Raw genomic sequence first — 25,212 nt, 5'->3', positions numbered from 1 at the left:
TTATTTTCATTATTTTGCCATGATAAATAACGCAGGGCTATATTAATCTTCGCTCACATCTTTGGTTATATCCTTAGTAAATTCCGGGACTGCGGGGCATGCCCATCTTCACACTAACTTGCTCAGCATTGCGCAGTTAGGGAAACAGAGAGAGAAACCGGCTTGCACTGGTTCACATAGCCTGTCAGCTGAAGTCAGGACTAGGAATCAGCTAAGTCCCGGGTGAGCAAGAGAAAGAATTAGCCGCTTAACCTAAAGCGGCTGCCCAAAGAACCCGAGACCACCGGGCAGGTAAGGGGCGAGGAGGGACTACGAAGACCTGGCTCTCCCACGCCGAAGCTAAGCCGTTGCCTGGCAACGCGGGCGGCGCGGAGTTCGAACGGAAGCGAGAAACCAATCAGGATGTCCGGGGCAAACCATTCTGGTGTCGGGGAGGGGGGTGAAGCGACGCGCTCATTTCCCCTTCCTCCTGCTCCCCGGGACTTTCGCTTCCCCTCAGTGCCCCCAGACCTTCGCTCTGGCTGGGTCCTTGGGACAGTCAGGTTCCCCGGCTTATCTCGGGTGCGGAGCACAGCTCGGAAGAAGCCTCCGCGGGTCCTCACGTGGGGCTTGGGCCTCCCGAGCTGTGTTGGGTGCGGCCATTCCGCGCCTGACTGGGTCCGAGCTGTCAGCCTCCTCAAGACCCGCACTGGAGGAGCGGGACTCGCCTAGGTGAGGCTCCTTGTGAGGGCACGGGTGGTCCGGGGCGCGAATCCGGGTCTAAGGGGGGCTGTATTCACCCCTGCGGTGTGTGTTCTCTCCGAGTCCTACCTGCGGACAGGTGGTGGTACCCCATTTCACAGATGAGAACGCTGAGGCTCAAAAGACGAAGTCTGGCAGAGAATCTGACTCAGATCTTTCTGCTCCATCTTGCAGTCTCTAGTGTAATAGATCTAGATTTGCCTTGAGAGACCCGGACGGGTAACTGGTGGTCGCTTTCTTAGCCTCTTATCAACAGGAACATGAGAGCCCTGGCTGCATCCCCTCCAGGCTGCCTCTCCCCAGCATCGGCCTGGGGTCTTCTCCTCACCATCTGTCTTCATTTCTCCAGAAAGCCAGGGGTGGACTTAGGGCTCACCTGAGATCCTTCTGCTTGCAGGGCTCTGAATTATAGAGCTCGCTCTCTCAGAAGATACAGGTGGCTCAGGCAGGCCTGACATTTCTGAGCTAGGTGCCAGGTGGGCAGCTGGAATTGCTGTAGGACTCTTGGGAATCTACTCTGGGCAAAAGGGTAGGCACAGCCCTCAGCCAAAGACACTAGGCACCAGAGACTCTGGAGTTGGTCCTGGGCCTGGGACCCCTCCTGGTAGAGCATCTGACCTACACCAGGCCTTGCCTCCTGGGGAACCCCCTCCCCACCTGCTGGTTGCTATTGGTTTCCTTTTGTAGATGGGCAAATTGAGGTTCTAAGAAGTTAGGCCCCTTTGCCCAAAACCACATGGTCAGACTTGGGAACTCTGGGGCTGGTTCCCAATCTGTCTGGCTTCCGTCTTAGAATCCTAGACACTCAGAATTGTATCATCTGGGAGTCCAGAATCTCTTCAAGGGGAATTATTTATCGTCTATCCTCCAAACCAGTCTCCTGGCTTTAAAGGAAGAGGAGCTTTGGAAATTCAGAAAGAAAACAAGTGTTCATTCTTTCAACAAATATTTACTCACTTCATATGCTCTGCCTTGTCTATTTTGTTTTTCTCAGTAGCATTTACCCCATCCAGTGTCCTATAATTTCACTATTAGTGAGTTTATTATCTTCCCGGACTGGAATGTGATGCAGGGAGGGGCTAGGGTGAGGTAAATGAGGTAATCGCCTCCAGTGTGAAACTGAGGGGTGCCCAAAGCCCTAGGAATCAAAATGACTAACGCTAACATTTACTGATCATTTGTTGTATGTTCTGCTGGTGGGAGATCAACTCCATGGATCACAGTCCCCCATCTCTGTCACAATTACACATGCATCCCCCTGACCTAGCTGTCCCACTTCTGGGCAGAATGATCTAGGTGCTGTGAGGCCACAGTGTGGTTTTTAATAGAGACTAGATACACGCTCAGTGGCCATCGGTAGGGACTGATGGGCTCTTTATGTAGTACAACATATATTATTAAGTTTATTAATAACATTCTAATTAATAACATGCTAATAACACATGTTATTAAGAACAATATATATTATTCAGTGAAAGAGTAAGATGAAAATAATGCACAGAACATGTTGCTATGTATAAAAAAAATAGAATATATGTCCATTATTGCTTGTATGTGCTTGAAATCTCCCTGGAAGGACATACAACTACCTGATCATAATGATTCTTGCAGGGAGGGGAACTGGGTGGCTGGGGATAGGAGTGGAGGGAGGTGTTTTTCTTTTTTTAATTTCCTTTATAGCTTATGAATTTTAAGCCATGCACATGTATCACCTGGTTGAAAAAAAAAATATATATATGTATTATAGATTATTTATCTAATCATGAGACCACTGCCCTGTCTATGATCTGTCATTAACTTTCTTGTGACTTTGGGCAAGGTTCTTGACATCTCTGGGCCGAGAAAAGAAGCCATGATGGTGAGCTTCGGCCCAAGCAGAGGGCAGTCCAGGACAGGAAGTGGGCTTGGTTGTGGGTCTGTCCCAACTCCACCTTCCTCATCCTGTGTGCCAGGCCCTTCCCGAAGGCTTTGTGTGCAGTATCTCTCTTAGTCTCCACTGCAGGTCCCTTTGTCCTCATTTGGCAAGCTCGGGTGCAGACCTGAGGCCCAGAGGACTGAGTTGATGGAGGTGTGAGGTTGGTGGGCCAAAGAGGAGACTGCTGCCTTAGGCAACTGCACCCACACCCTTTCTGCAGCCTGTTTACCTCTCCCTTCCTGAGGTTTGTGCAAGGTTGCCCTGGGCAAGGCTGACTCCAGGCAGGCCAGGGCATGAGCGTCTGGGAAAACTCCAGAAATAGTGTGGGGCCTGGCGTGGGCCTGGAGGATGCCTAGCTGGGTGTCTCTGACCCTGACAGCTGTGCTGAAGTGGAGCTGGGCTGTCCTACTGGCTGGCAGTCTCTGCTGCCTGGAGCCTTCCTGGATCCCTCTGGGGCAGGAGAGGGCCTCTCTGTCTTCACCCAAGTCTGGGCTGGACTTCTGCTAAAGAAAAGGAGAAGCAGGTGGAAGGGAGGGGTGAGGTGGAAGTGCACAATGTCATAAAAATGATAAACATCAGAAACCACACCTCCTGCGCCCTCAGCAAAGAACAGAAATCACTGACACCTCTTGATCCCTTACTGTGTGCTAAGTACTTTACAAGTATGAACTCCTTCAATTCTGTCAGTTCTATGATGTAAGGTAGTTACTGCTGTTATTTCCTCCTTATGAAGGGAAACTGAGCACAAGAGATGTTTAGTAACTTGCACCTAGAGCTGGAATTGGAATCCAAGGAGTCTGGCTTCAGACTCTAAACCTTCTTATTCTTTTTTTTAAAATGTGTGCATTAATAAAATGCAGTTTACCTTTTTAATCATTTTTAAGTATACAGTCTAGTTGCATTACGTTCATTCGCAGTGTTGTGCAACCATTGCTAATGGGAACTCCATACCCAGTGAATAGTAACTCCTCTTTCTCTTCTTTCTCCCGCCCCTGGCGGTCACCGTTCTTCTTTCTGCCTCTATGAATCTGATTACTTGAGGAACCTCATATAAGTGGAATCAGGCAGTATTTGTTCTTTTGTGACTGGCTTATTTCACTTAGCATAATGACTTCAAGATTCATCCATGTTGTAGAGCATGTGTCAGAATTTCCTTCCTTTTTAAGGCTAAATGGCATTCCACTATCTGTGTGTACTGTACCCTGCATTTTGAGTATTTGTCAGTGGACACTTGGGTTGTTTGCACCTTTTGGCTATTGCAAATAATGCTGCTATAAACACTGATGTACAAGTGTCTCTTCAAGTCCCTGCCTTTAATTCTTTTGGTCATATACCTGAAGTCGGTTTGCTGGATTCCATAGTAGGTCTATTAAAAATTTTTGCTTAACTGCCATACTCTTTCCATAGTGGCTGTACCATTTTATGTCCCCAACAGTGCACAAGGTTTCTAATTTTGCCTCATTCTCCATCCACATTTATTATTTTCTGTTTTTGTTTGTCTGATAATGGCTATCTTATGGGTGTGGTATGGTATCTCATTCCGGTTTGATTTGCATTTCCCTAATCATAAGTGATGCTGAGCATCTTTTCTTGTGCTTACTGGCCACTTGGGTACTTTCTTTGGAGAAAGAGCTATTCAAGTGACTGCATTCTTAGATTTGTAACCTCTGAGAGAAGTGGTCAACATTCTGTCTGGGCTGATGAAGGCCTCACAGAGGAGCATCTGGGCACTGGAGCATCTGTTTGGTTGAAGAGTTATCACAGCTCACATTTTGGTGGCATTTGTCAAGCACGGGCCTCATGCTGGGAGGGAGGCACTGTTAGGGATCCCGTTTTACAGTTGGGGAAACCAAGGCACGGAGAAGTTAAGTAACTTATCCAAGTTTCATAGCTGATCACTGGTGGAGCTGAGATTTGAACTCACTCAGGCTAGTCCTAGAATCCAGGCTACAGGGGTGGCCAGGGAGAGGGAGTGGGAAAAGGCACTGCCAGCGGTGGACCCGGTGTGTGCAGAGACTTGGATGTGGCATCTTAGGAGGGAAAACAGGATTCAGCTAGAAATGTCTGGAGCCCAGCTTGAGCAGGGGCTCCTGGAGGCTGGAGCAGGAGTGGGACTGGTGGAGGAAGGCCTGGGCAGAGTAGGGGGTTGGGAGGAGGCTTGGTGCTGAGGCTTGGTTTTTCAGGTGACCTGGCCACTTGGTCTGTGTCGTCCCCTTTTGTGCTTTGTCCCTGGAGGATGGAGTTCTTAGCCCATGGGAGAGATAGGAAACAGGTGGTTGTTGATGTTCAGTCACCCAGTCGTGTCTGATTCTTTGTGACCCCATGGACTGCAGCACGCCAGGTCTTGCTGTCCCTCACCATCTCCCAAAGTTTGCCCAAGTTCATGTCCATTGCACTGATGATGCCATCCAGCCATCTCATCCTCGGACACCTTCTTCTTCTGCCTTCTGTCTTTCCCAGCATCAGGGACTTTTCCAGTGAGTTGGCTGTTTGCATCAGATGACCAAAATACTGGAGCTTCAACGTCAGCATCAGTCCTTCCAATGAGTATTCAGGGTTGATTTCCCTTAAGATTGACTGGTTTGATCTCCATGCTGTTCAAGGGACTTTCAGGTGGTAGTGAATATCTAAAACGACAGGGTGCGATGAATGCTTGGAAGGGAACTAACTGGGTAAGAGAGTTGGCAGGAGCCCCAGTGTGGTCAGGGAAACCTCTCTGAGGAAGTGAAAATGGAAGGTTCCAGGCAGAGAAAGGATGGTGCAGAGGCCCTGAGGCAGGAGAAACCTTGGTGTGCTCAGGAACAGCAGGGAGGACTCAGAGGCTGGAGCAGGGAAGGCTGGAGAGGAGGTGGGAGAGGAGGAGGACTGAGAGGAGGGCCAAGTGGAGAGTTTGGAGTTTGTTCTCAGGCGATAGGGAGTCTCAGGGGCTGGGGCTGGGGTGATTTAAGCAGAGCTGTGATGACATCTGATTTCTGCTGGGGAAACATTGCCATTTCTGCCCTCATAGCTGAGGAAACAGGTCCAGAACCATAGCCAAGTTGACTTCTCTCTCTGGGGCCCAGAGGGGGAGGCTAGAGATTCCCTAGGAGTCCCCTGGTGAGTGGCCAAAAACTAGCAGGAGACTGGGGACTGTCTCCTCCACACCCCTGCCCCCCAGACCCAGACCTGGGCTCAGGTTCTGGCTCTGCCATTTATTAGCCATGTGACCTCAGACATGTGGCCTCACTCTCCACGCCTTGGTTTTCTCAACTGTAAAATGGTCATAATAGTAGTACCTACCTTACAGTGTACGTGTGAGGATTAATAAATGAGTTAATACCTAGAAAGAGCTTAGAACAAATGCCAGGTACAAAGAAAGCACTTGGAGAAGTTCTTAGCCTGTTTTATAAAACTTGTCATCATTGCCTTGCTTTTACTACTGCTAGAGCCTAACTGAGCGTGGCTACCTTCCCCACTGTTGCCTTAGTAGAGGGTTAGGCAGGCACCCAGCAGTCTGCTGTGGACAGTGATGGTCTTGTCACTTCCCTTATCCTCCTAAAATCAGGACCCAGGGGCTGGAAGAGGTCTCAGAGCTGATTCACTCCCAGGTGGAAGAGAGTTGTCCCTTGAATCAGTTCCTGTCCCCTTGTGCCCCCCACCCCAATGCTGGTGCAGCCCCCACCAGGCACAGACATGGAACTGGGTCCTCTTTCACTTCCTTGGGGCTCATGTTTGAGGCCAGTGCACACTTCCTTCTTTGGACCTCAGGATCCCAGTGAAGACTGGTGTCTCGAATGTGCCACCTTAAGTGATGTAATAGAGCTTGGTGGCAGAAGAGACAGTCACCTCCCTCCCAGGGGTTCCTTCTGGCAGGGCTACTACTGTCTTCATCTGTAAAATGGGGAATAGCTCCTCCCACTCAGGGTAGTATAGAGATTTAAACAAGGACCGTGTCTGGCAATCTGAAATTCTAGTTATTATTATTGCTATTATTGCTGTCAATTACTAATGTTTACAGCTTGCTCAAAGCTTCAGTAGGCACTCTCAAGCTCTAAGAACTCACACTGACCTGGCCTGGAACCTGGGACTCTCCTTTAGACAGAATGGAAGACCAGAGAGGTTCAGCAACCTACTCAGGGACACACAGCCAGAAAGGGGGGTGGTGTTAATTAAGGTTTGGTCTGAGGAGAAAGAGCCCAAGTTGGACTCTACAGGGTGATTTTGGCAACTGACTCAACCTGTCCCAGCCTCAGTTTTCCATTAGTCAAATGGGGATAATAGTAGAGTTCCCTCCATAGGGATTGTTGGGAAGATTAAAATGGGTTAATTAACACCAGGAAAAGTTAATATATTAACTGGTGGTCGTTGTGGCAGTGACAAGGGGGACTCAGTTTTTCCATCTGCAAGATGGGTGCCCTTGCCCTTCTGGGCCCCACGTGTGGGCCAGGGCAGCTGGGGATGGGCGGGCCCCGCTCGCGGAAGGGCTTCCTGGGGTAGGCAGGGCGCCTGAGACCGGGTCCCGGCGCCGAGTTGGCGGACAGCAAGCCCGGGCTCAGTTCCGGCCCGCTGCCTGGCTTTCCTTCTCCCTTTTCGAGTAACTCCTGGGCCGGCGGGTTCACTTGCTCGGGGCCGGCCGCCGGAAGTTGCGCAAACGTTGTGTTACCTGAGCCCAGGTGGGCCGGGCTGGAGAGCGCAGAGCGCCGGTCAGGACGCAGTCAGGTACGTGCGGGCCGGAGCCTGGGCGCCCGGCCGGGGTCGGAGCTGCCCGGGCACCTCTCCCTCCTCCTCTGGTGGGCGGGGACCGGGCCGAAACTCACCTTCAGGCCTGGACGAGGCTGCAGGGATCGTGCCGTCTGCTCCCTCATTTAAGAACTCGGAGAGGGGCGGCTGGAAGACTAGAGTCACACAGCGTGCCGCCGGGCTCTGGGCCTCCTCCGCCGCTAGGAGTCCCCAAGATTGCCCTCGGCTAGGAAGGGCAAGGGCAGAAGCTAGACCGGGGATCCGGGCTCCCCCACGGACCCCCACCGAGGCCTCCTGAAGCTAATGCCCGGGAAGTTGCTGGGGAGGGAGCGTGGTGAGGCTACGTGCCCGAGGATGCCAAGGAGAAGGGCCTGGGGCCGGCGTATTTGGGGTCGTTTGTGGGTGTTTGAGATCCGTGGGTGGGGCGTTGGGTGATGAGAGGAGGCCTCAGAGAGGGCACGAGCCCCACCTGGGGACCGGGACCCTGGCTTCAACTCGCAGGAGCCGCAGCACTTTGGGCTTCACCCGCCTGTGGAATGAGTCTTGTTCACGGATTAACCTCCTTTGTCCGCGGCTTAGGCTCAGACAGACCCTTCTGGAGAAGGCTTAGAGACCCCTGCGAGAGGAGCGGTCTCAGGAGTTGGGTCCAATTCGTAACAGAAACAAGGAGCTCAGTTCATGCAGTGAACGAAAGTGCTCGACTTGTTTTTTCTCTCTCCATCCTCACGGTGACCTGAAGGATGAGGAAGGTCTATTTTTAACAGCATTTCACGGATAAGGAAACCCCAAGTCTGAAAGAGGTGCAGCTGCTTGCGAAAGGCGCACAGCGGGCGAGTGGGCGAGTTCCGGGCGATCTGGCCAGCGGCCCCATAGCCAAGCTTGGCTCCTAGAATCTGCCCTGGTCCGGCCAGAAGAGCCCCTGGGGCGCCTGGTCCGCTGGAGGCGGTGGAAGCCCGAGCTGGTTGGCGGTGGGGGTCGCAGAACTTATGCCCTAGCCCTGCCCATCTGACCTCCTTCCTCCCTCTGTTTCCCCGATGGTGCCCGGGAGGGAACTCATGCCACCAACGGGTTGGACTGGTTTGGGAGGTGGCGGCCGGGGGGTGGGGCAGAGCCTACCTACCTTGACAGGGCTTGGCATGGCTACCTTTCTGGTGACCCTTCCCTCCTGAGGTCTCCTTGGGGGTTGGTCCTGAGTGGGGCAGCTTTCTTCTCCCACCTGCTTCATCCCTTCTACCTCTGGAGCAGCTCTGGCTCTGGGCCAACACCCCCCAAGTTTCTGTTGTCAACTTGCCTTGGTTGCAGAAGTCTCAAACTGGGGTGGGAGGGGAGGGGCTCAGATATGTTTGCAGGCATTTTGCTTGCCCTGTCTGTGCAGTTTTTAATATTATTATTATCAAATAGACTAACAATCTAGAGTTTCCATGCACTCTGGTTTCCCAACTTCCTAGACCATTCTATACCTACCATCTTGAACCATATGCTTGCAGTAGGGTGGGTGTGCCCCCTCTCTAGTTTTTTCCTGGTCTCCATACTTATATTTGGCCCTCACAAGTATTTCATCTTAGTAAAAATCCATTGACTGTTGGTTACGTGTAAAGAGTAATATCTTGAAACTGAGATAGGGGAACAAACCAGACCCTCCCTTGCCCTCCCCCCCCCAGCTGTTTTAGGGAAATGTGAATAATAATGAGTAAAACTACTCTTTTTTTAGACGAGTGAATTAGGCTTCATATGACTTTGTTTCTTATTTACTGGCTCTGGAACCTAGGTTGGCAACTTCTTTGAGTCTCAGTTTCTCTATCTGTGAAAATGGGATGACAGAGACCTGTATCACAGACTTGTTTTGAGATTACAGGAGAGGATGATGTCAGATGCCTAGAAGACTGATTCCTCTCTCCCCTCCCCAGTCCAGACTCTTCCCTTATGGCATTCTGGATGTCGAGGTGGGGCTGTCCAGTATAGCTTTCTGCTGCAGATGGAAATGTTCCAATCTGTGCTGTCTAGTAGAGTGACCACTGGCCACATATGACTATTGAGCACTTAAAATGTGGCCAATGTGATCAGGAACTGAATTATATTTGCTGTAAATTTAAAGTTAAGGCTGAGTAGCCATATGTGGCTAGTGGCTATTGAAATAGATAATACTGGTTTAGATGGCCTGAAGGTCCTCTTGAAGATCATCTTGATGGAGTCCCTTTTCCCCATTTTACACAGGAAAAGGTTCAGGACTTGGTCTATGGGTTTTCTTCCAGCCCATCTCCAGGGGGCTTTGGGGAGTGCTTTGGGACTCTAGCCCTTCTTCTTTGGAAAAAGGGACAGGGGTGGCCTGACGGCCAGGGTACTAGCCCTGATGCTTAGGTGATCATGTGGAGACTTGTGCCTCCAGATGTAGGCCCTCCTGCCTAAGGGTGTCCATACTACTGCTGTTGGCAGATGCAGAGTCGGCTGGATACTCCTGAGCAGGGCTGTGATCTTGGGCATTTCCAGCTTCTCTTGGGGCCGCATAGCTCAAGGCTGATGTTTCCACCTGACAGGCATCCATGGATCACCGTGGGCCTGGCATTGGAATTTCATACTGGAAGCTAATGGGTGTCTGGACTCCACTGGGGCAGGGGTGGGGTAGGGACTTTCTGTGCTCCTCCTCCCACAAGCTCTGCTGCCATGCCTGGGGCCTGGCATGTCCAGGCGGGTGGATGGCACAGGGCAGCTTCCTGCCTAGGTGTGGGGTGGAGGTGGTTCCAGGCTTCCTGTGGGCATTCCAGGTGGGGTGTGGGGTTGGAGCCCTTTCTCTTGGCCACTCAACCCCAAGACCCCTGCGCAGCAGGGGGACAAGGGAGGCAAGGGACAGCCACCAACTTGTTGAATTAGCTTCCTCAAGCTTGCCTGCCTGGGCTTCAGTTTCCCCAAGTGCAAAATGGAGTTGAGAAGAGGATCCACTGAGGTTGAGCTGGCTGATATCCAGCAGCCAGCCTGGAGCCTACTTTGCTTCCTTTAAAATATGCCATCCCCATCCTTTATGCCCAGGCAGCCCCTGTCTGTCTTCTTCGGTACCTTTTTTCTTTCTGCTTCAGCTGGGCTGGGCCCTGCTCGAAGGAGGGGGAGTGGGTGGGGCCACAGGCCCCGGCCTTCTGCCTGCTGATTGGCTCCCTGTGAATCAGAGGCGTGGCTTTTACCTTTTAATAGGGAAGGCGTCTTCGGTCTCTTGGTCTTTGCTGAGCCTTTGTCTGAGTGGGCTCTGCCGCTTTCTTTCCACCCCTGCAGCCGTTGTGGAGTCCAGCTGCCAGCTTTCTGCTTGGATCTCTGTCTTCTCATTTCTCCAGTCTCCTCAGACAGAAGCCCTTGGGGAATGTAACAGCCATGCCAGTGGACACGCTGACTCCGGGAGCCCGGGACACCCCTGCTCTACCTATCCGCCTACGGACCAAGGTTCCTGGCTACCTGCTACGGCGTCCAGCGGACGGTGGAGCCCGGAAACCTAGTGCTGTCGAACGCCTGGAGGCCGACAAGGCCAAGTACGTCAAGAGCCTACACGTGGCCAACACTCGTCAGGAGCCTGTGCAGCCCCTGCTGTGCAAACAACCCCTCTTCAGCCCGGGAACTCGCCGCACCGTGCTCACACCTAGCCGCCGAGCCCTGCCTGGCCCCGGCCGCCGGCCCCAGTTGGACTTGGACATCCTTAGCAGCCTCATCAACTTGTGTGATAGTCCTGTGTCCCCTGCCGAGGCCAGCCGTACCCCCGGACGGGCTGAGGGGGCCAGGCAGCCTCCCCCGGCCACGCCCCCACGCCCACCACCAAGTATTGCTGCGGTCCGACGAGTGGATGTCCTGCCCCTGCCGGCGTCACCTGTCCAGCCCTGCCCATCGCCAGGCCCTGCCGCCGCCTCTAGCCCAGTCCGGCCCCCAGGTTTGCAACGCTCCAAGTCGGACCTGAGTGAGCGCTTCTCACGGGCAGCAGCTGACCTGGAGCGATTCTTTAACTTCTGTGGCCTGGACCCGGAGGAGGCGCGGGGATTGGGTGTGGCCCACCTAGCACGGGCCAGCTCAGACATCGTGTCGCTGGCGGGGCCCAGTGCTGGGCCAGCCAGCTCCGAGGGGGGCTGCTCCCGCCGCAGCTCTGTGACCATCGAGGAGCGGGCTCGGGAGCGTGTCCCCTATGGCGTGTCAGTGGTAGAGCGCAACGCCCGCGTAATCAAATGGCTGTATGGGTTGCGGCAGGCGCGGGAGACTCCAGCAGCTGAAGGCTAGGTGTCCACTGGAGTCGGGATCTTAGAGAGGCTGTTGGCCTCTTGACCTCTCCTGCATCCATTCCCTGGCTTGGAGCAGACCCAAGGCTGCTGCCTTGTGTGAACTTGCTGTGGAGGCAAAGGCTCAGAGCACCCATCTGGCAAGGACTGACCTGGAGAGAGTTGGCTCTTGACCTTGGACCACTGCTTGGCCCTCACATGTAGGGTTTTGACATGAATGTCCCCTGCTTGTGGGTTTGGATTTGGGGCACTTAACCCTCCCCACTGAGAGTGGGGGGCCAGGGGATCTCACCAGAACTGTCTACCCAGCAGCTCTGTTTCTTTCTTCCTTCCTTGGCCTCTGTCCTTTACTGACTTCCTCTTCTTTAGCCTGTGGGCCTTGGTTACCTGGGAACTCACTCTGGGGTGGGGCAGGGAAGAGTGGCCTTGGCAGCCTGGGCCTAGGTGGGTGGACTACAGAAGGGACTGGTAGGAGTCTGCACTGCTCTGACTTCCCTCCTTTTAGTTAATAAACACAAATGCTTGGTTTTCAAAGGCTGGGTCATCAGATTCTTCTGTGTTCACAAGGGGAAAGGGTGGGAAGTCTTGGGATGGTGCCTTCAAAAGTCAGTGATTATCCACCCCAGGATCTGGGGGAACATGAGTTCAGTGTCTGGCCTGGCCTGAGACTAGCCTCACAGGGCATCCTCAAGACCCCTCTGGGAGGCTTGCTGATGGGCCTTCTTCATGGAATTTGGGATAGAGGACTGGGAAAAGGACCTGCAGGGAAAGGTTGACAGGTATATGGACCCTCCCCAACCTTAAGTGATGTGCCCTTTCCCATCCCAGCCCAGTTCCCAAGGGGGCAGAAAGCTCAGAGAGGGCAAGCCCTGAACTTGAGGTCACACAGTCCATAGATTGGAAGTGGAATTCTTAGAGGAAGCAGGACTTGAGATGGATAGAAAAAAATGAGTGGCCTTGCCTCTAACTCTGAGTGACCCTGGTCAGGCCAGTCTCCCTCTTTGGGCCTTGGTGGATGAGTTGGCAGCATGGTCTTATTTGGGCTTGGGGAAAGGGAAGGAGGTGGCTGGCACTGGGCTTTGAGATCTCGGCTTCTTCCTGTCTCCCTCCAGGTTAGTTACCTGCTAGGAGAACCCACCCTTGGCTGATGAAGCAACTAGGGCCAGGCACACAAAGGATGAGAACCTGGATGGGCTCTGCATCCCTGCTTTCCCGAGGGAGGGGGGCAGGGCTGGGTGGCGCTTCCTCTCCTGCAGGCTGCCTGGGCTGTAGCACTCAGAAACAGGAAGCTCTGATGGGGGCCCTTGGTGACAGGTTTGATGTAGGTTTTATTTTAAGCATAAAGAGGAGATTTCCGTTGGGCTGTTGACAAACATCCAGCTCAGTCCAGCTGTCTGTCTTACAGTCCACCACCAGTCCCTAGGGGACTTGACTGGGCTTGAGCCATTTGGGGAAATAAGGGGAAATCAGGTTGTAGAAGAGGATGGTGTTCAAATTCTTGAGGATGGAGTTCACCCTTCATGATACAGATCAGGAGGCTGAGGCACAGGCCTGGGATGACCTGCTATAGGCTCCTAGCAGGTTTGGCAATGCAGGACCCGGGCCCCCTTGTCCCCGTGTTAAAGTAGTGATGGGGTTGGGGGATAATCTGTGTCAGCTCTGCAGAGGTGGTGTCTTTTGAGGTGTCAAAACCTTTACCTCAAAGGCAACTCAGCCTGAATTCTGTGCTAATGGTTGTCCCTTGCCGTGAGCTATCAGTTCTCTAGAAACACAAGGAGGGAGCATTGGTTGTGTTTTACATGCAAAGAAATTAAGGTTTGGGTCACAGGACTGCTGGTGATGATCTGGAAGACCCCTTGTTCCTGGAGTCCTGGACTCAGACCATTCATACTAAACCTGTCACTGAATTCTCAAGGTGACTTTTTGAGGGTCACCTGAGAAGATCACCTCTTGTTTTAGAGCAGGGAGGGGTAGTGGCTTATGGGCTGTCACAGAGTGGGTCTGCACTCCAGCCTAGGGGCACACCCTAGCCTCCTAGGCATCCCAGTCACTGGCTCTCTGGCTCCTCGATTCTTCTGACACATGCCTCACCTCTCTTCCTCATCCTGGCAGCCTTTCCTCCTAGTCACTATTGAACACCTACTGGATGTCCAGCAGTTGGCAAGACAGTCATGGGCCCCACCAGGTCTCAGGGCAGGGAAGGAGCCACTAAGCAGAAACTAGTCATATAAGGTGGAACAGATGCATTCAGGGACTTCTCCCCTAAGACCAAAGCTGTTCCTAGGAGCTGCGATGGGGGAAACCGAGAGGGGCATTGGGAGGGTCTGATGCAAGAGAGCAGGGAGGGATTCTTGGAAATGAGGAAGGTGAGCCAGGTTGAGCCTTGACTTCTCTGACAGGGGTTCCCCTTGGCCAGGATTCTGTGGAAGGAGAGGCTAGCGGCTTCTGCCATCCCCTTACCCACAGCCTACCAAGCCTTGGGGATCCACAGAAACAGGCCCTCTATTGTTTCGCCTCCAGTTGGAGTGTGAGGGGCAGTGATTGGCAGCCGCTGTGTTTCAGCCCCTGTGAGGGCCTGCAGCTGCTGCCTTGTCCCCTGGGGCTGCCTGGCCTCCATAGCAGCTTCCCCAGGCCAGACTGGCCCCAGCTGCCTAGCCCCTAATTAGGCAAAGATGAGATTTGCTCCCTGATCTATTTCTCACCCGCTAATTATACACACTTGGGCTTGGGAGACTGGCAACCTGGCTGCTTACTTCTGTCATGAAGGTGTGATGGGCCCTCTGGGAAAGTACCCGTCCCCACCTGCAGGACCTCAGTTTATCTTGACAGAGGAAGGGATATAGTGAGAGGGTATTGTCCCTGCCCTGATGAAATGGTTCTGCCTTTGCTAATGAGTTGCTGAAGGGGTTCAGGGGGAGGAGACCCCCCAATCCTGCCTGACACCTGGTGTCCAGGGGAGTCTGCAGATCCACCCTGGCCCAAGACAGAAGCCCCATCCAGGTTTTTAAAAAATTTAATATTATTTTTCAGATGATACATTTATATATTCCCCCCCAAATTTTATTAAAATGTTCAAACTTAAAAGTTGATAGAATTATTCAGTGAATACATGTATCACCTACTAGATGCATAGTTGTTAATATTTTGCTATATTTGCTCTATCAGACATCTATCCATTCTTCTATCCATCCAGTAAGACAATTGGTTTTTTTTGAAACTTTTCAAAGTAAACTGAAGCGTCAGTACCCTTCTCCTCAAAGACACTTCAACATGTATATCATCAGCTAGAGTTTCATATTAACTATCTGTTTATGGTTAGTTCTTGGGGGTGGGAGGTAAAATTTATATACAGTGAAATGCATAGATCTTAAAAGTACCATTTGCCGAATTTAGACAAGTACATAATGTACCCCAAACCCCAGTCAGAACACAGAGCCATGAACAATTCCCTCACATTCCTTCCCAGTCAGTTCTTGTCCCCACGTCATGGATGTATCTATGTGTCTATATAAATTAAATATTACTGAAAACAACATTCCCTTGCCCTTCCCTTCCCACTCCCAGCCCTGCTCCCCAAAGTAAACACATTCAACTTTTTAAACTATTTCTTCTGACATTTTCCTCCATATTTCTAAGTAGCATTCTTTTCCTGCCATTTTCTTGATTAATTTTAGGCAAATGTTGACTTTTAGGTTTGATGTTCCCAGAGTGTGGCTTCTGCAGCCTGTCTGTGTTTGAATTCTAGCTCTTTCCTTTACTGGTCAGATGACCTGGCAAGTCCTCTTAACTTAGACTTAGCTACCTTAAGACTTAACTACCTTGTGCCTCAGTTTCCTCATTTGTAAAATGAGTAATAAGAATATTGAAGATATTGGGCTATTATGAGGATTCAGCATGTGAAATGCCTAGAATAAGGCACATCACCCAGTAAGTGGTCAAAACTGTTTCTTTTTGTAGTTATTATTATCAAGGAAGACAACTTTTCTCACCCACTTTTCTTTCAAAATCAACATTTATCACAATTTTTCATTAAATGATTAATTAATATTGTTATATTGTGACCATATAAATATTTCCTTGCCAAGTTGCGTATTACAGTTAGATTTCCTTTTTTTGTGAAACTCTGGTCTTCCTGGAGTTATTACCTGCTTTGTTTTCCACTCACTTACTTTCCTCCTTACTCATATTTGATTCTCGGACATCTTCAATTTCCCCATAGTTACACATAGAGGATAATTTCTTGGTTCCAATTTTCTTCCTGAAACCCTTCAAGAGCTTTATAACAATCCTCACACCCCTTTAAAAACAACAATGGAACCAATTTTTTTTAAATGCAATTTTAAGTACAAATACAATTTGTAAGATAAGCACTTGTGAGCATCCACTCTGTCCCTGCTCACGTGGGTCTCTAAGAGGAATAAAAGGCCTCTGCATTTATCCACAGGAACTCCTACAGCATGTCTACTCACTGCTGCCAGCCTCTGGCTTGTCCTGTGCCCTTGGCTTTATTCATTTACCCATTCAACCAAAGTCTGTTTCTATTCACCTTGGAACTCTACTGGGCAGTGCCAGCAACATAGAGTTTGGGCAGTGTCGACCCATCTGTTCCCAGATTGGCATTTACACTATGCATTACATTACATTGGCAGCCAGGAGATTGTGTGTGGGGTTAGGTGATGGCTCTGTGGGTATGTGTGTGTTTGTGTGTGTGTGTGTGTGTGTGTGTGAGAGAGGGACCTGTAGGGGCATGTGAGTGCTTATGTGGGTGCCAGCAGACTTGCCATGAAAGTTCATCTGTGTGCATTTATATGCATGTACTTGTGTGTATAGACATTGACAGTGTGTGTTCACTAGGTGTATGTATCAGTAAGCCTTTCCTGGGTAACAGGACATCCTAGACCCTAAACAACAAATTATTAGTTCATGATTCTGTGAATTGGAAATCTGGTTTGGCTCAGCTGGGTAGTTCTGATCTTACTTAGGCTCACTCACATACCTGCAGTCAGCTGGGGCTGGGTCGTCTTGGAGGGCCTTGCTCACATATCTGGCAGTTGGCAAGCTGTTTACTAGGGTGCTTCAGTTCACCTCCATGAGGCTAGCGTGGGCTCATTCACATGGTGATCTTAAGGTTTTGTGTTCAGCTCCATTGCACAAGTGTTCTTTAAAGCCTCTTATTGGGTCATGATTACTAATGTTGCATTGACCAAATTGACACAGTCAAGTCAGATTTAAGTGGTAGAGAAATAGACTCCATCTCTTAGTCATATTGCAAAGGGTATGAGTACAGGCATGGAGGAATTTTTGCAGTCAGTTTTCAGTGTATCACAGCCTATGTGTGCTGGATGGGCTTCCTGGTGGCTCAGACAGTAAAGAATCTGCCTGTAATGCAGGAGACCTGGGTTCGATCATTGGGTTGGGAAGACCCCCTGGGGAAGGGAAGGGCAACCCACTCCAGTATTCTTTCCTGGAGAAGTCCATGGACAGAGGAGCCCAGCAGGCTACAGTTCATGGGGTCGCAAAGAGTTGGATATGACTGAGCAACTAACGTACATACACACACGTGTGTGTGTGTGGTAGGTGAAGTATTGGGGGAAATTTCCCAGCTTTGAAATCAGAAAAACTTGGATTTTTTGGTGCTACCACCTGCTGTCTGATCTTAGTCAAGTTGCCTCACCTCTCTGAGCTCTGTAAATTGGATAAAACTGAATGACATGCTATGGTCTTTTTAAGTGCTTGTTCCATTCATGTGTTCATTCATACAATATATATTTATTTGAGTCTACTGCATACCAAGTCCTAGGCACACCCTGGAGAGATTGTAGCAAACAAAATGAACCAAATACCTCCCTTGGGAGACAGTCTAGATACTATTTGATCATCTCAGTAATTTTATGATATCTAAGATTAGATCCTAAAGGAAGGAGAGGTTCTTGACCTGACCAAGGAGGTCTGGGAAGCCTGAGATATCTGAGTTAAGATGTGAAAGATAAGTAGAAGTTAACCAGCAGAGGTGGGCCTAGGAGTGGAAAAGGATTCCAGACTGAAGAGCCTGTGCAAACGTCCTGTGGTGGGAGGAGTAGATTTTTGGAACAAAGAGGATTGGTGAGGCTGAACCTGAAACATAAGGGCCTGACTGTGTGAGGCTATCAGAGCCTTTGAACAATGTGAGGGTCTATCTTGCCAGGCATCCTGAAAAAGAAAAACAACAACAACAACAAAAAACACCAAAGGTCTAACAGTATTCTACAAGCCCTCATGACCAGGATCCCTGTTCCTCCTCCTCCTCCCCCTTATCTACTCCGACACAGCCTGTTGCTTCCTTGATATTCCAGAAACACACTAGACACATTTCTACCTCAGGGCCTTTGTACTTGCTATTTCCACTGCCAGTATCTATCCTACCCCAGATAGTCACATGACTCACTCCCTCTCTTCATTCAGGTCTATGCCCACATGGCACCTTCTCAGAGAGGCCTTCTCTGACCCACCCACTCACTGTCTTCCCTGCTAAACCATCAGCCTCCAATAACCATTAGTTCTCTACCCTGGTTTATTTTTCTTGCTAGAAAAATATTCCTGCCGCCCACCTCCCATCACCACTTACAGTAAACAAAGGCCACATTTTGTTTCTTGTGTGTGTCTCTCACTAGAATGCAGTTCCATGGGGCAGGGGGGTTTGCTTTGTCTAGGCCCAGTCCGCATCCCCTGGGGAACAGGTGGTATCGCATAACCATTTGTTGGATGAAGGAATGAGTGAAAACGAATGAGTGAATAGCATGCTGGAAAGAACCGACTCCTGAATATTAGGAGGTCTGGCTTTAAGCCCCCAGCTGGGTGAGCTAGACAAACCATTCACCTTTTGGTTCCTGGTTTCCCTAGCTGTGCTGTGAGGTATTTGTGGCCTCTAGGTTGGTTCTGGGTTTGGAAAGGAAGACTCCAGGCTCTGGAGGGTTAGGGCCTGTTGGGGAGGAAGGGAGCTGGGGCCCTCTCGCTGGCTTTCCTGGGGATGAAAATAGCCTAGCCCAGCCCCCAGGGTTGGCCCCCTACCCTCACTGTGGCATTCAGCTGGAGCCAGGGGGCTCTGTCTGGAGCCTGCCAGCCTGGCGTTGGGCTGGAATCAGGCCTCCTGACAGCTGGGTCAGGCAGCCCTGGGAGGTTCTTAAGGGCAAACTGGGCTGGTTGGATGCCCCCCACTTCCCTCCCTACTCCCCTCTCCTTTATGAGTGTCCGTTGGCAAGGTAAATCCCTTAATCCCCTACATGCCTGCAGCCTCTGCAGCTTGCAAACCTCTTCCTTGGTCTGTGTCTAATTTCACTCTGCAGGGTAGCTGCATTACCAGGGGGAACACAAAGCCTCAGAGAGGACAGCTGTCTCATTGGAGCTTACATAGCCAGGACCTAGTGCAGTTACTGGTGAGACACAGGTGTAGCCCAGCCTTGCCTCCTCCCTGAGAAAGGGAGTTCGGCAGGCCCAAAGCGTCTGGGTTCTCATGAAAAATGAGACCTCAAAAATGTTTAGTATGTTATTGTCTTGCTGTTTAAATGTGAGCTTAATGTTGTTGTTGTTGTTTAGTTGCTTAATAGTGTCTGACTCCTTACAACCCCATGGACTGCAGCACCCCAGGCTTCCCTGTCCTTTGCCATCTCCTGGAGTTTGCTCAAATTCATGTCCATTGAGTTGCTGATGGATCCAACTATCTCATCCTTTGCTGTCCCCGTCTCCTCCTGCCTTCAATCCTTCCCAGCATCAGGTTTTCAATGAGTTGCATCAGGTGGGCTTACTGTAAAAATACCTTAAACATAAAAGTATTACTTAAATGTAAAAACACCCCATACAAAAGCTATAGGTATTTATCACGCCATGGTTTGTAATAGCAAACAATTGAAAATGTCCATTAATGAGAAGTGGTTAACTCAGCTCAGTTTAGCCTTGCACCACCAGTACACACAGCACTAGAAAAATGGCCTGCAGACACTGGTGTGGACTGGCAGGGCACCTGGTTCTGTGAGTAGAGCAAGGTGTGAGACCATGCTCCCAAACCCTCTTGTACAGGCCTTCAGTCTCCCTGGAGAGCTCCACAGGGAACCTGACACCCTGGTGGCCTGTGGATACTGGCTGGCTGGAGCCAGCAGTGAGGGGGAAACTCACTTCCTCCTCTTTGTACTGTTTGAATGTTGAATCTTGTGAATGTATTATCTATGCATAAAAAAACAAAAATAAATTTAAAATAAAGTAACACATAGTAGATGGCAAGAAACCTGAAAGAGACAGACAGACAGACATCAGGTTTGCAGGCCCAGTCGGCTCCCCACCTCCCCTGGGGCAGGCAGCCAGGGGCCAAATTCTGGCTCTGCCCAGCTTGGTTTTGTGGTTCCACCCTCTACGGTAATATTTTGGTTTCCACAGACACAGCACCCACAGGTAACCCCAACCAATAGGCATCAGGTTCTGGGCAGGACCGCCTGGTGGTGGGCATGACACATCTCTGTTAATGGCATCATCCAAGTGCCTGAGTGATGACGCAGCCCCCAGTGGAATGATAACTCTTCCCACAGTCCCACAGGCCTGGCTGGTCTGGGGCTTGTCTTGCAACCTCTAGGTGGGTGTGTGGACACCAAAACAACCATCTCCATTAACTAGCTCTGAGCCTTTAGGGACTGAATTCATCCATACACCCAATATTCATTAAGCACCTACTATGTGCCAAATTGGAGAAGGAAATGGCAACCCACTCCAGTATTCTTGCCTGGAGAATCCCATGGACAGAGAAGCCTGGTGGGTTTGGGGTTGGCCAAGAGTTGGGCATGACTTAGTGGCTAAACAACAACAACAATAACAACATGTGCCAAATCCTCTCCTGGGCACTAAAGAAACAGCAGTGTGCGTGTGTGCTTAGCCATGTCCAACTCTCTTGTGACCCCATGGACTGCAGCCTGCCAGGCTTCTTTGTCCATGGGATTTTCCAGGCGAGAATACTGGAGTGGGTTGCTATTTCCCTATCGAGGGATCACACCTGCATCTCCTGCATTGGCAGGCGAATTCTTTACCACTGAGCCACTATGGAACAAACCAAGTAAAAACCTCATGCCCTCTGGTGTGGGGACAGGTAATACCTACCAGGGAGTGAGAGTTCTGTGGAGGAAGAAGAAGCAGGCAAAGGGAGTGGGGCTCTCAGGTTTTTCCATTTTTACTGATGTAGAATTGTGTTAGTTGCTTAGTCGTGTCTGACTCTTTGTGACCCCATGGACTATAGCCCACCAGGCTCCTCTGTCCATGGAATTCTCAGATAAGAATACTGGAGTGGGTTGCCATTTCCTTCTCCAGGGATGTAGAAATGATGTACAATAAAATCAACCCATTTCAGGTGTATGGTTCAATGAGTTGAAGTTGTATACATCTGCTTACCCACCACTCCAGACAAGGTATGGACATTTCCATGCATCCTGTGAAGTTCCCACGTGTACCTTTGTAGTCAATTTCTTGCTCCCACCCCACGACCCATCTAGAGAGCTGCTGATCAGTCTCCCTCCACTGTGGATTGAATTTGTCTTTTCTGGAGTTCCTACAAGTGAAATCTGCCTTCTTTCACGCAGCATAATACATTCATGATTCATGCATGCTGTTGTGTGTTGGTTCCTTTCAATTGCATCCCATGGTATGGCTCTCTGTGTTGTTTATTTATCCAACCTGTTGATGGTCATCTGGGTGGTGGTTTCCACTTTTTGGCTATTACAGATAAACCCGCTATGGACATTCATGTACAACTCTGTGTGCATACGTATTTTCCCTTTTCTTGGGTAAATACCTGGGAGTGGAGTTGCTGGGCCTAGTAGGAAGTATATGTGTAATTTTATTAGAAGGGAGGACTGTGCTCCTAAATAGGGTGGTGAGAGCAGGCTTCACCTACCAGGTGACGTTTCAGCAGAGGCCAGACAGAGGCAAGGGGAGTGTCTGTGGGGAAGAGTGTTCTAGGCAGAGGGAATTGGGGGATCGGGTGTCAGCAGAATAGCATGGAGGCCAACGTGGCAGGATTAGACTGAGTGCACAGGAGAGGCCTGCCTAGGAGGTGAGGTCAGTGTGTGACAGGGCTGGATGCTGTCCGGCCCTGAAGTCATGGTGAGGGCATTGGCTTTTACTTTGAGAAGCCGCAGGAGGGTTCTGAACAAGAGCTGGGACAGGATTGAGCTTGTATTTTAACAACCGCCCCCTGGATTGCTAAATGGAGAATGGGCTATTAGGCAGAGAGCAGGGAGGCCAGTGAGGCGGCTGCTGCAATGGTCCTGGTGGGAGATGCAGGAGCTAGCTGACCGGGGTTGAGGTGGTGGAGGGTGAGGAGTGTCCGATTCTGGGTCTACTCTGAAGGTGGAGCCAGAGGGGAAGCATTGGACATGGGAGGTGAGGGAAAGAGATATGAAGGATGGCCGGGACCTGAGGTGGCCTCTAGGAGCTGAGAGTGACTCCCAGCCAATAGCCAGCAAGGTAACGTGTACCTCAGGCCAGCAACTCCAAGGTACTGGATTCTGTGGATCACCTGAATGAGCTTGGAAGAAGACCCCGAACCTCCCCAAAGGAACGCAGCCCAGCTAAGAGCTTGATTCAGCCTGGTGAGACCTTGAACACACAACCCAGCTGTGCCGCACCCAGAGCCTGATCCATAGTAACTCAGATGGTGGTTTTCAGTCACTAAGTTTGTGATAATGTTTTACTCAGCAACAGGTGACTAATACAGACATCCTAGAATCCTACAGCATTAGAACTAAAGAGTTCCTTGGCAACTGTTGAGTCCAACCTCCTCATCTACAGCTGGAGAAACTGGGGTCCAGAGAGAAGACAGGCCTTGAACCCTGGTCCCAACAGGTAGGCAGCATCAGGCAGAAGCTGGACGCCCTGCCAGGCCCAGCCCCTCATCTCCTAGGAAATACCAGCTCCTCTGCCAATCCCTCCTTCGTCTGGGCACTGGTCCCCTAGACAGCCAGCTTCTGGGTGTCCACTGAATACCCTCAGCTCCCAGGCCAGCAAGCTTGGGCAGTTTCCCCACTGGGCCAGGCCCAGTGACCAGGAGAGAGGTAGCATCCTCCTCCCCACAACAGAGCAGGGCCCAAGGGCAGAAGAGCCACATCTGAATCTGAGAGCCCGGCAGGGAGGGACAGTGCCTAGAATCCTGGCTCTACTGCTCACTGGCTGTAGGACTCTGGCCAAGGGACAACCCTTTGCTGAGCTGCAGGGTCCAATCTGTGAAATGGGAGCAGGATTGCTGTTCTCCAGGTGGCCAGTGAGCTCAGGTACATGGAACTATTGTTGGGAGTTCTGAAATGTACAAATGCACATCCCCAACATTTTCCTTCATGTGGGCCTCAGTTTCCCCATTTGCTAATTGATCTCATGCTTTAGATATGCTTTGGGGGTCCTTTTAGCTCTAACAGTTGACCATTTTAGGGTTCAGATTATGGTTCTGCTTGTTATCAGCTGTGCGACCTGGATAAGTAATTTAGTCTCTCTGAGCCTACATTTCTTAACTTGTAAAATGGGCTATTAATAATGCCTATCATATAGGCAAAACTTTCTCTGACATTAGATCCTACCAATGTTTTCTTAGGTCAGTCTCCCAAGGCCATAAACATGTATGACCTAATCAAACTTATAAACATTGGCACAGCAAAAGAAGCTATTAAAAAATATGAAAAGGCCACCTACAGAATGGGAGAAAATATTTGCAAATGATGCATCAGACAAGGGCTTAATCGCTAAAATATACAAACAGCTTATATAACCAACAACAACAAAAAAAACAACCCAAGAAAAATGGGCAGAAGACCTTAATAAACATTTCTTCAAAAAAATCATACAGATGGCAAGTAGACATATGAAAAGATGCTCAACATCACTAATTATTACAGAAATACAAATCAAAACGACAGTGAGGTACCACCTCTCACCATTCAGAATGGCCATCATTAAAAAGTCTACAGATAACAAATGTTGGAGAAAATGTGGAGAAAATTGAACCCTCCTACATTGTTGGTAGGAATTTAAGTTGGTACAGCCACTATGGAAAAGAGTGTGGAGGTTCCTTAATAAAACTAAAAACAGAAATACCATATGATCCAAGAATATACCTGGAAGAAAACTATAATTCAAAAAGATATGTGCACCCCTAGGTTCATAGCAGCACTGTTCACAATAGCCAGGACATGGAAACATACGTCGACATATGAATGGATAAAGAAGTTGTGGTACATATTTACAATGGAATACTACTCAGTCATAAAAAAGAAGGGAATCATGCCATTTGCAGCAACATTTAACTACAGATCATCATACTAAGTGAAGTAAGTCAGAAAAAGAGAACAAATATCATATGACACCACTTATATGTGAAGTCTAAAATATGACACAAATGAACCCATCTACAAAACAGAATCAGACTCACAGATGTAGAGAACAGACGAGGTTGCCAAGGGGGAGGCAGGTAGAGAGAGGGATAGCCTGGGAATTTGGGGCTGGTAGATGCAAATGATTACATTTAGACAGGGTGAACAGCTAGGTCCTACTGTATGGCACAGGGAACTATATTCAGTATCCTGTGATAAACCATAATGGAAAAGAGTATAAAAAAGAATGGATGTATGTGTATAACTGGGTCACTTTGCTATACAGCACTGACCCAACGTTGCAAATCAGCTATACTCCAATTAAAAAAAAAGCAATACCTATCATTATATGAGAAATGCAGGTCAGATACCTAGTCTAGTGTCTCAGCTAGTTTTATTACTGTCCTCATTATCATAGTTCCGAACATGTGAGTTAGGTAGTGCCAGCCGACAAGGGCAATAGGGCAGAGCCTCCCAGGGTGGGTAAGTTCAGTTTCCTTGGAGATAATGTTTGTGGGTTGGGCCTACAAGCATTTCTGGGAAATCCAAACTTTCCCCCAGCCATTAGGTCCTCCATCAATCTAGAGATCTAGAGCCAGGATCACAGTGCTTATAAATGATAATCCTACAGGCAGGCTTTGGGAAACAAAACTATGCATTTATTTCTGTTCCCAGTTCTGAGAACCGCCTCCTGCTTCTCTCTAGAGGGATGCCAGTAGCTTGTGCCAACACCTGGAGGCGGGGATGTGTATCATAGACACAAACGTGGGTGGGCATCTCTATGGTGTCCATCCTCTGACCACAGCTAATCCGCAGGTGTTTCCAGATACCTGATGGCAGGCTGGCCAGGCCAGAGTCTCTCCCAGGAATTTGAAACTTGAATGGTGGGCCCTCCCATTAATCCACCGCCAGACTCTTGGTTAGTCACTTTCTGGTGTTTGTCACCCACTTCACCTTGGTTGACATGGTGACTGGGAGGACAGAACATTGTGAGGAGTTAAGGGCCACCTGTGGGATAGAGCAGTGACCCTCTGGTCCACGCAGGCAGCTGGGGGACGCTTCTAGGCAGAAAGAGCACTGGACTCAAACTCTGGTTCTCTACAAACTTACTGGCTGTGTGACCTTAGGCAAATCACTCAGCCTTTCTGTGTGGTCCAGTGGGATGGGATGAGAGGGGACCTCAATGAGCTGATGGGGAAAATGAAGCCCAGAAAGAGGAGGG

General features: G+C 50.0%; 1 protein-coding gene across 4 annotated transcripts; it reads left to right on the top strand.

The window, feature by feature from the left end:
• Positions 1-457: 457 nt before the first annotated feature.
• Positions 458-12,148, top strand: FAM110A (family with sequence similarity 110 member A). 4 transcript variants are annotated; one of them, XM_043480088.1, is made up of 2 exons: positions 458-711; positions 10,696-12,148. In XM_043480088.1, exon 2 carries the CDS (start codon positions 10,733-10,735, stop codon positions 11,618-11,620), a length of 888 nt encoding a protein of 295 aa, XP_043336023.1. In that variant the 5' UTR covers positions 458-711; positions 10,696-10,732; the 3' UTR covers positions 11,621-12,148. The 4 variants fall into 4 exon arrangements, with proteins under 4 accessions (XP_043336023.1, XP_043336021.1, XP_043336024.1 ...); XM_043480086.1 differs by having other exon boundaries at positions 459-711; positions 10,637-12,148; XM_043480089.1 differs by lacking the exon at positions 458-711 and adding an exon at positions 6,378-7,354.
• The last annotated feature ends 13,064 nt before the right edge of the window (positions 12,149-25,212 follow it).

The sequence above is a fragment of the Cervus canadensis genome, chromosome 10 (assembly GCF_019320065.1).
Source record: "Cervus canadensis isolate Bull #8, Minnesota chromosome 10, ASM1932006v1, whole genome shotgun sequence".
NCBI classification, from domain to species: Eukaryota; Metazoa; Chordata; class Mammalia; order Artiodactyla; family Cervidae; genus Cervus; species Cervus canadensis.
The sequence above is the reverse complement of the archived record's forward strand: the minus strand, read 5'-3'. Positions and strand labels throughout refer to the sequence as shown.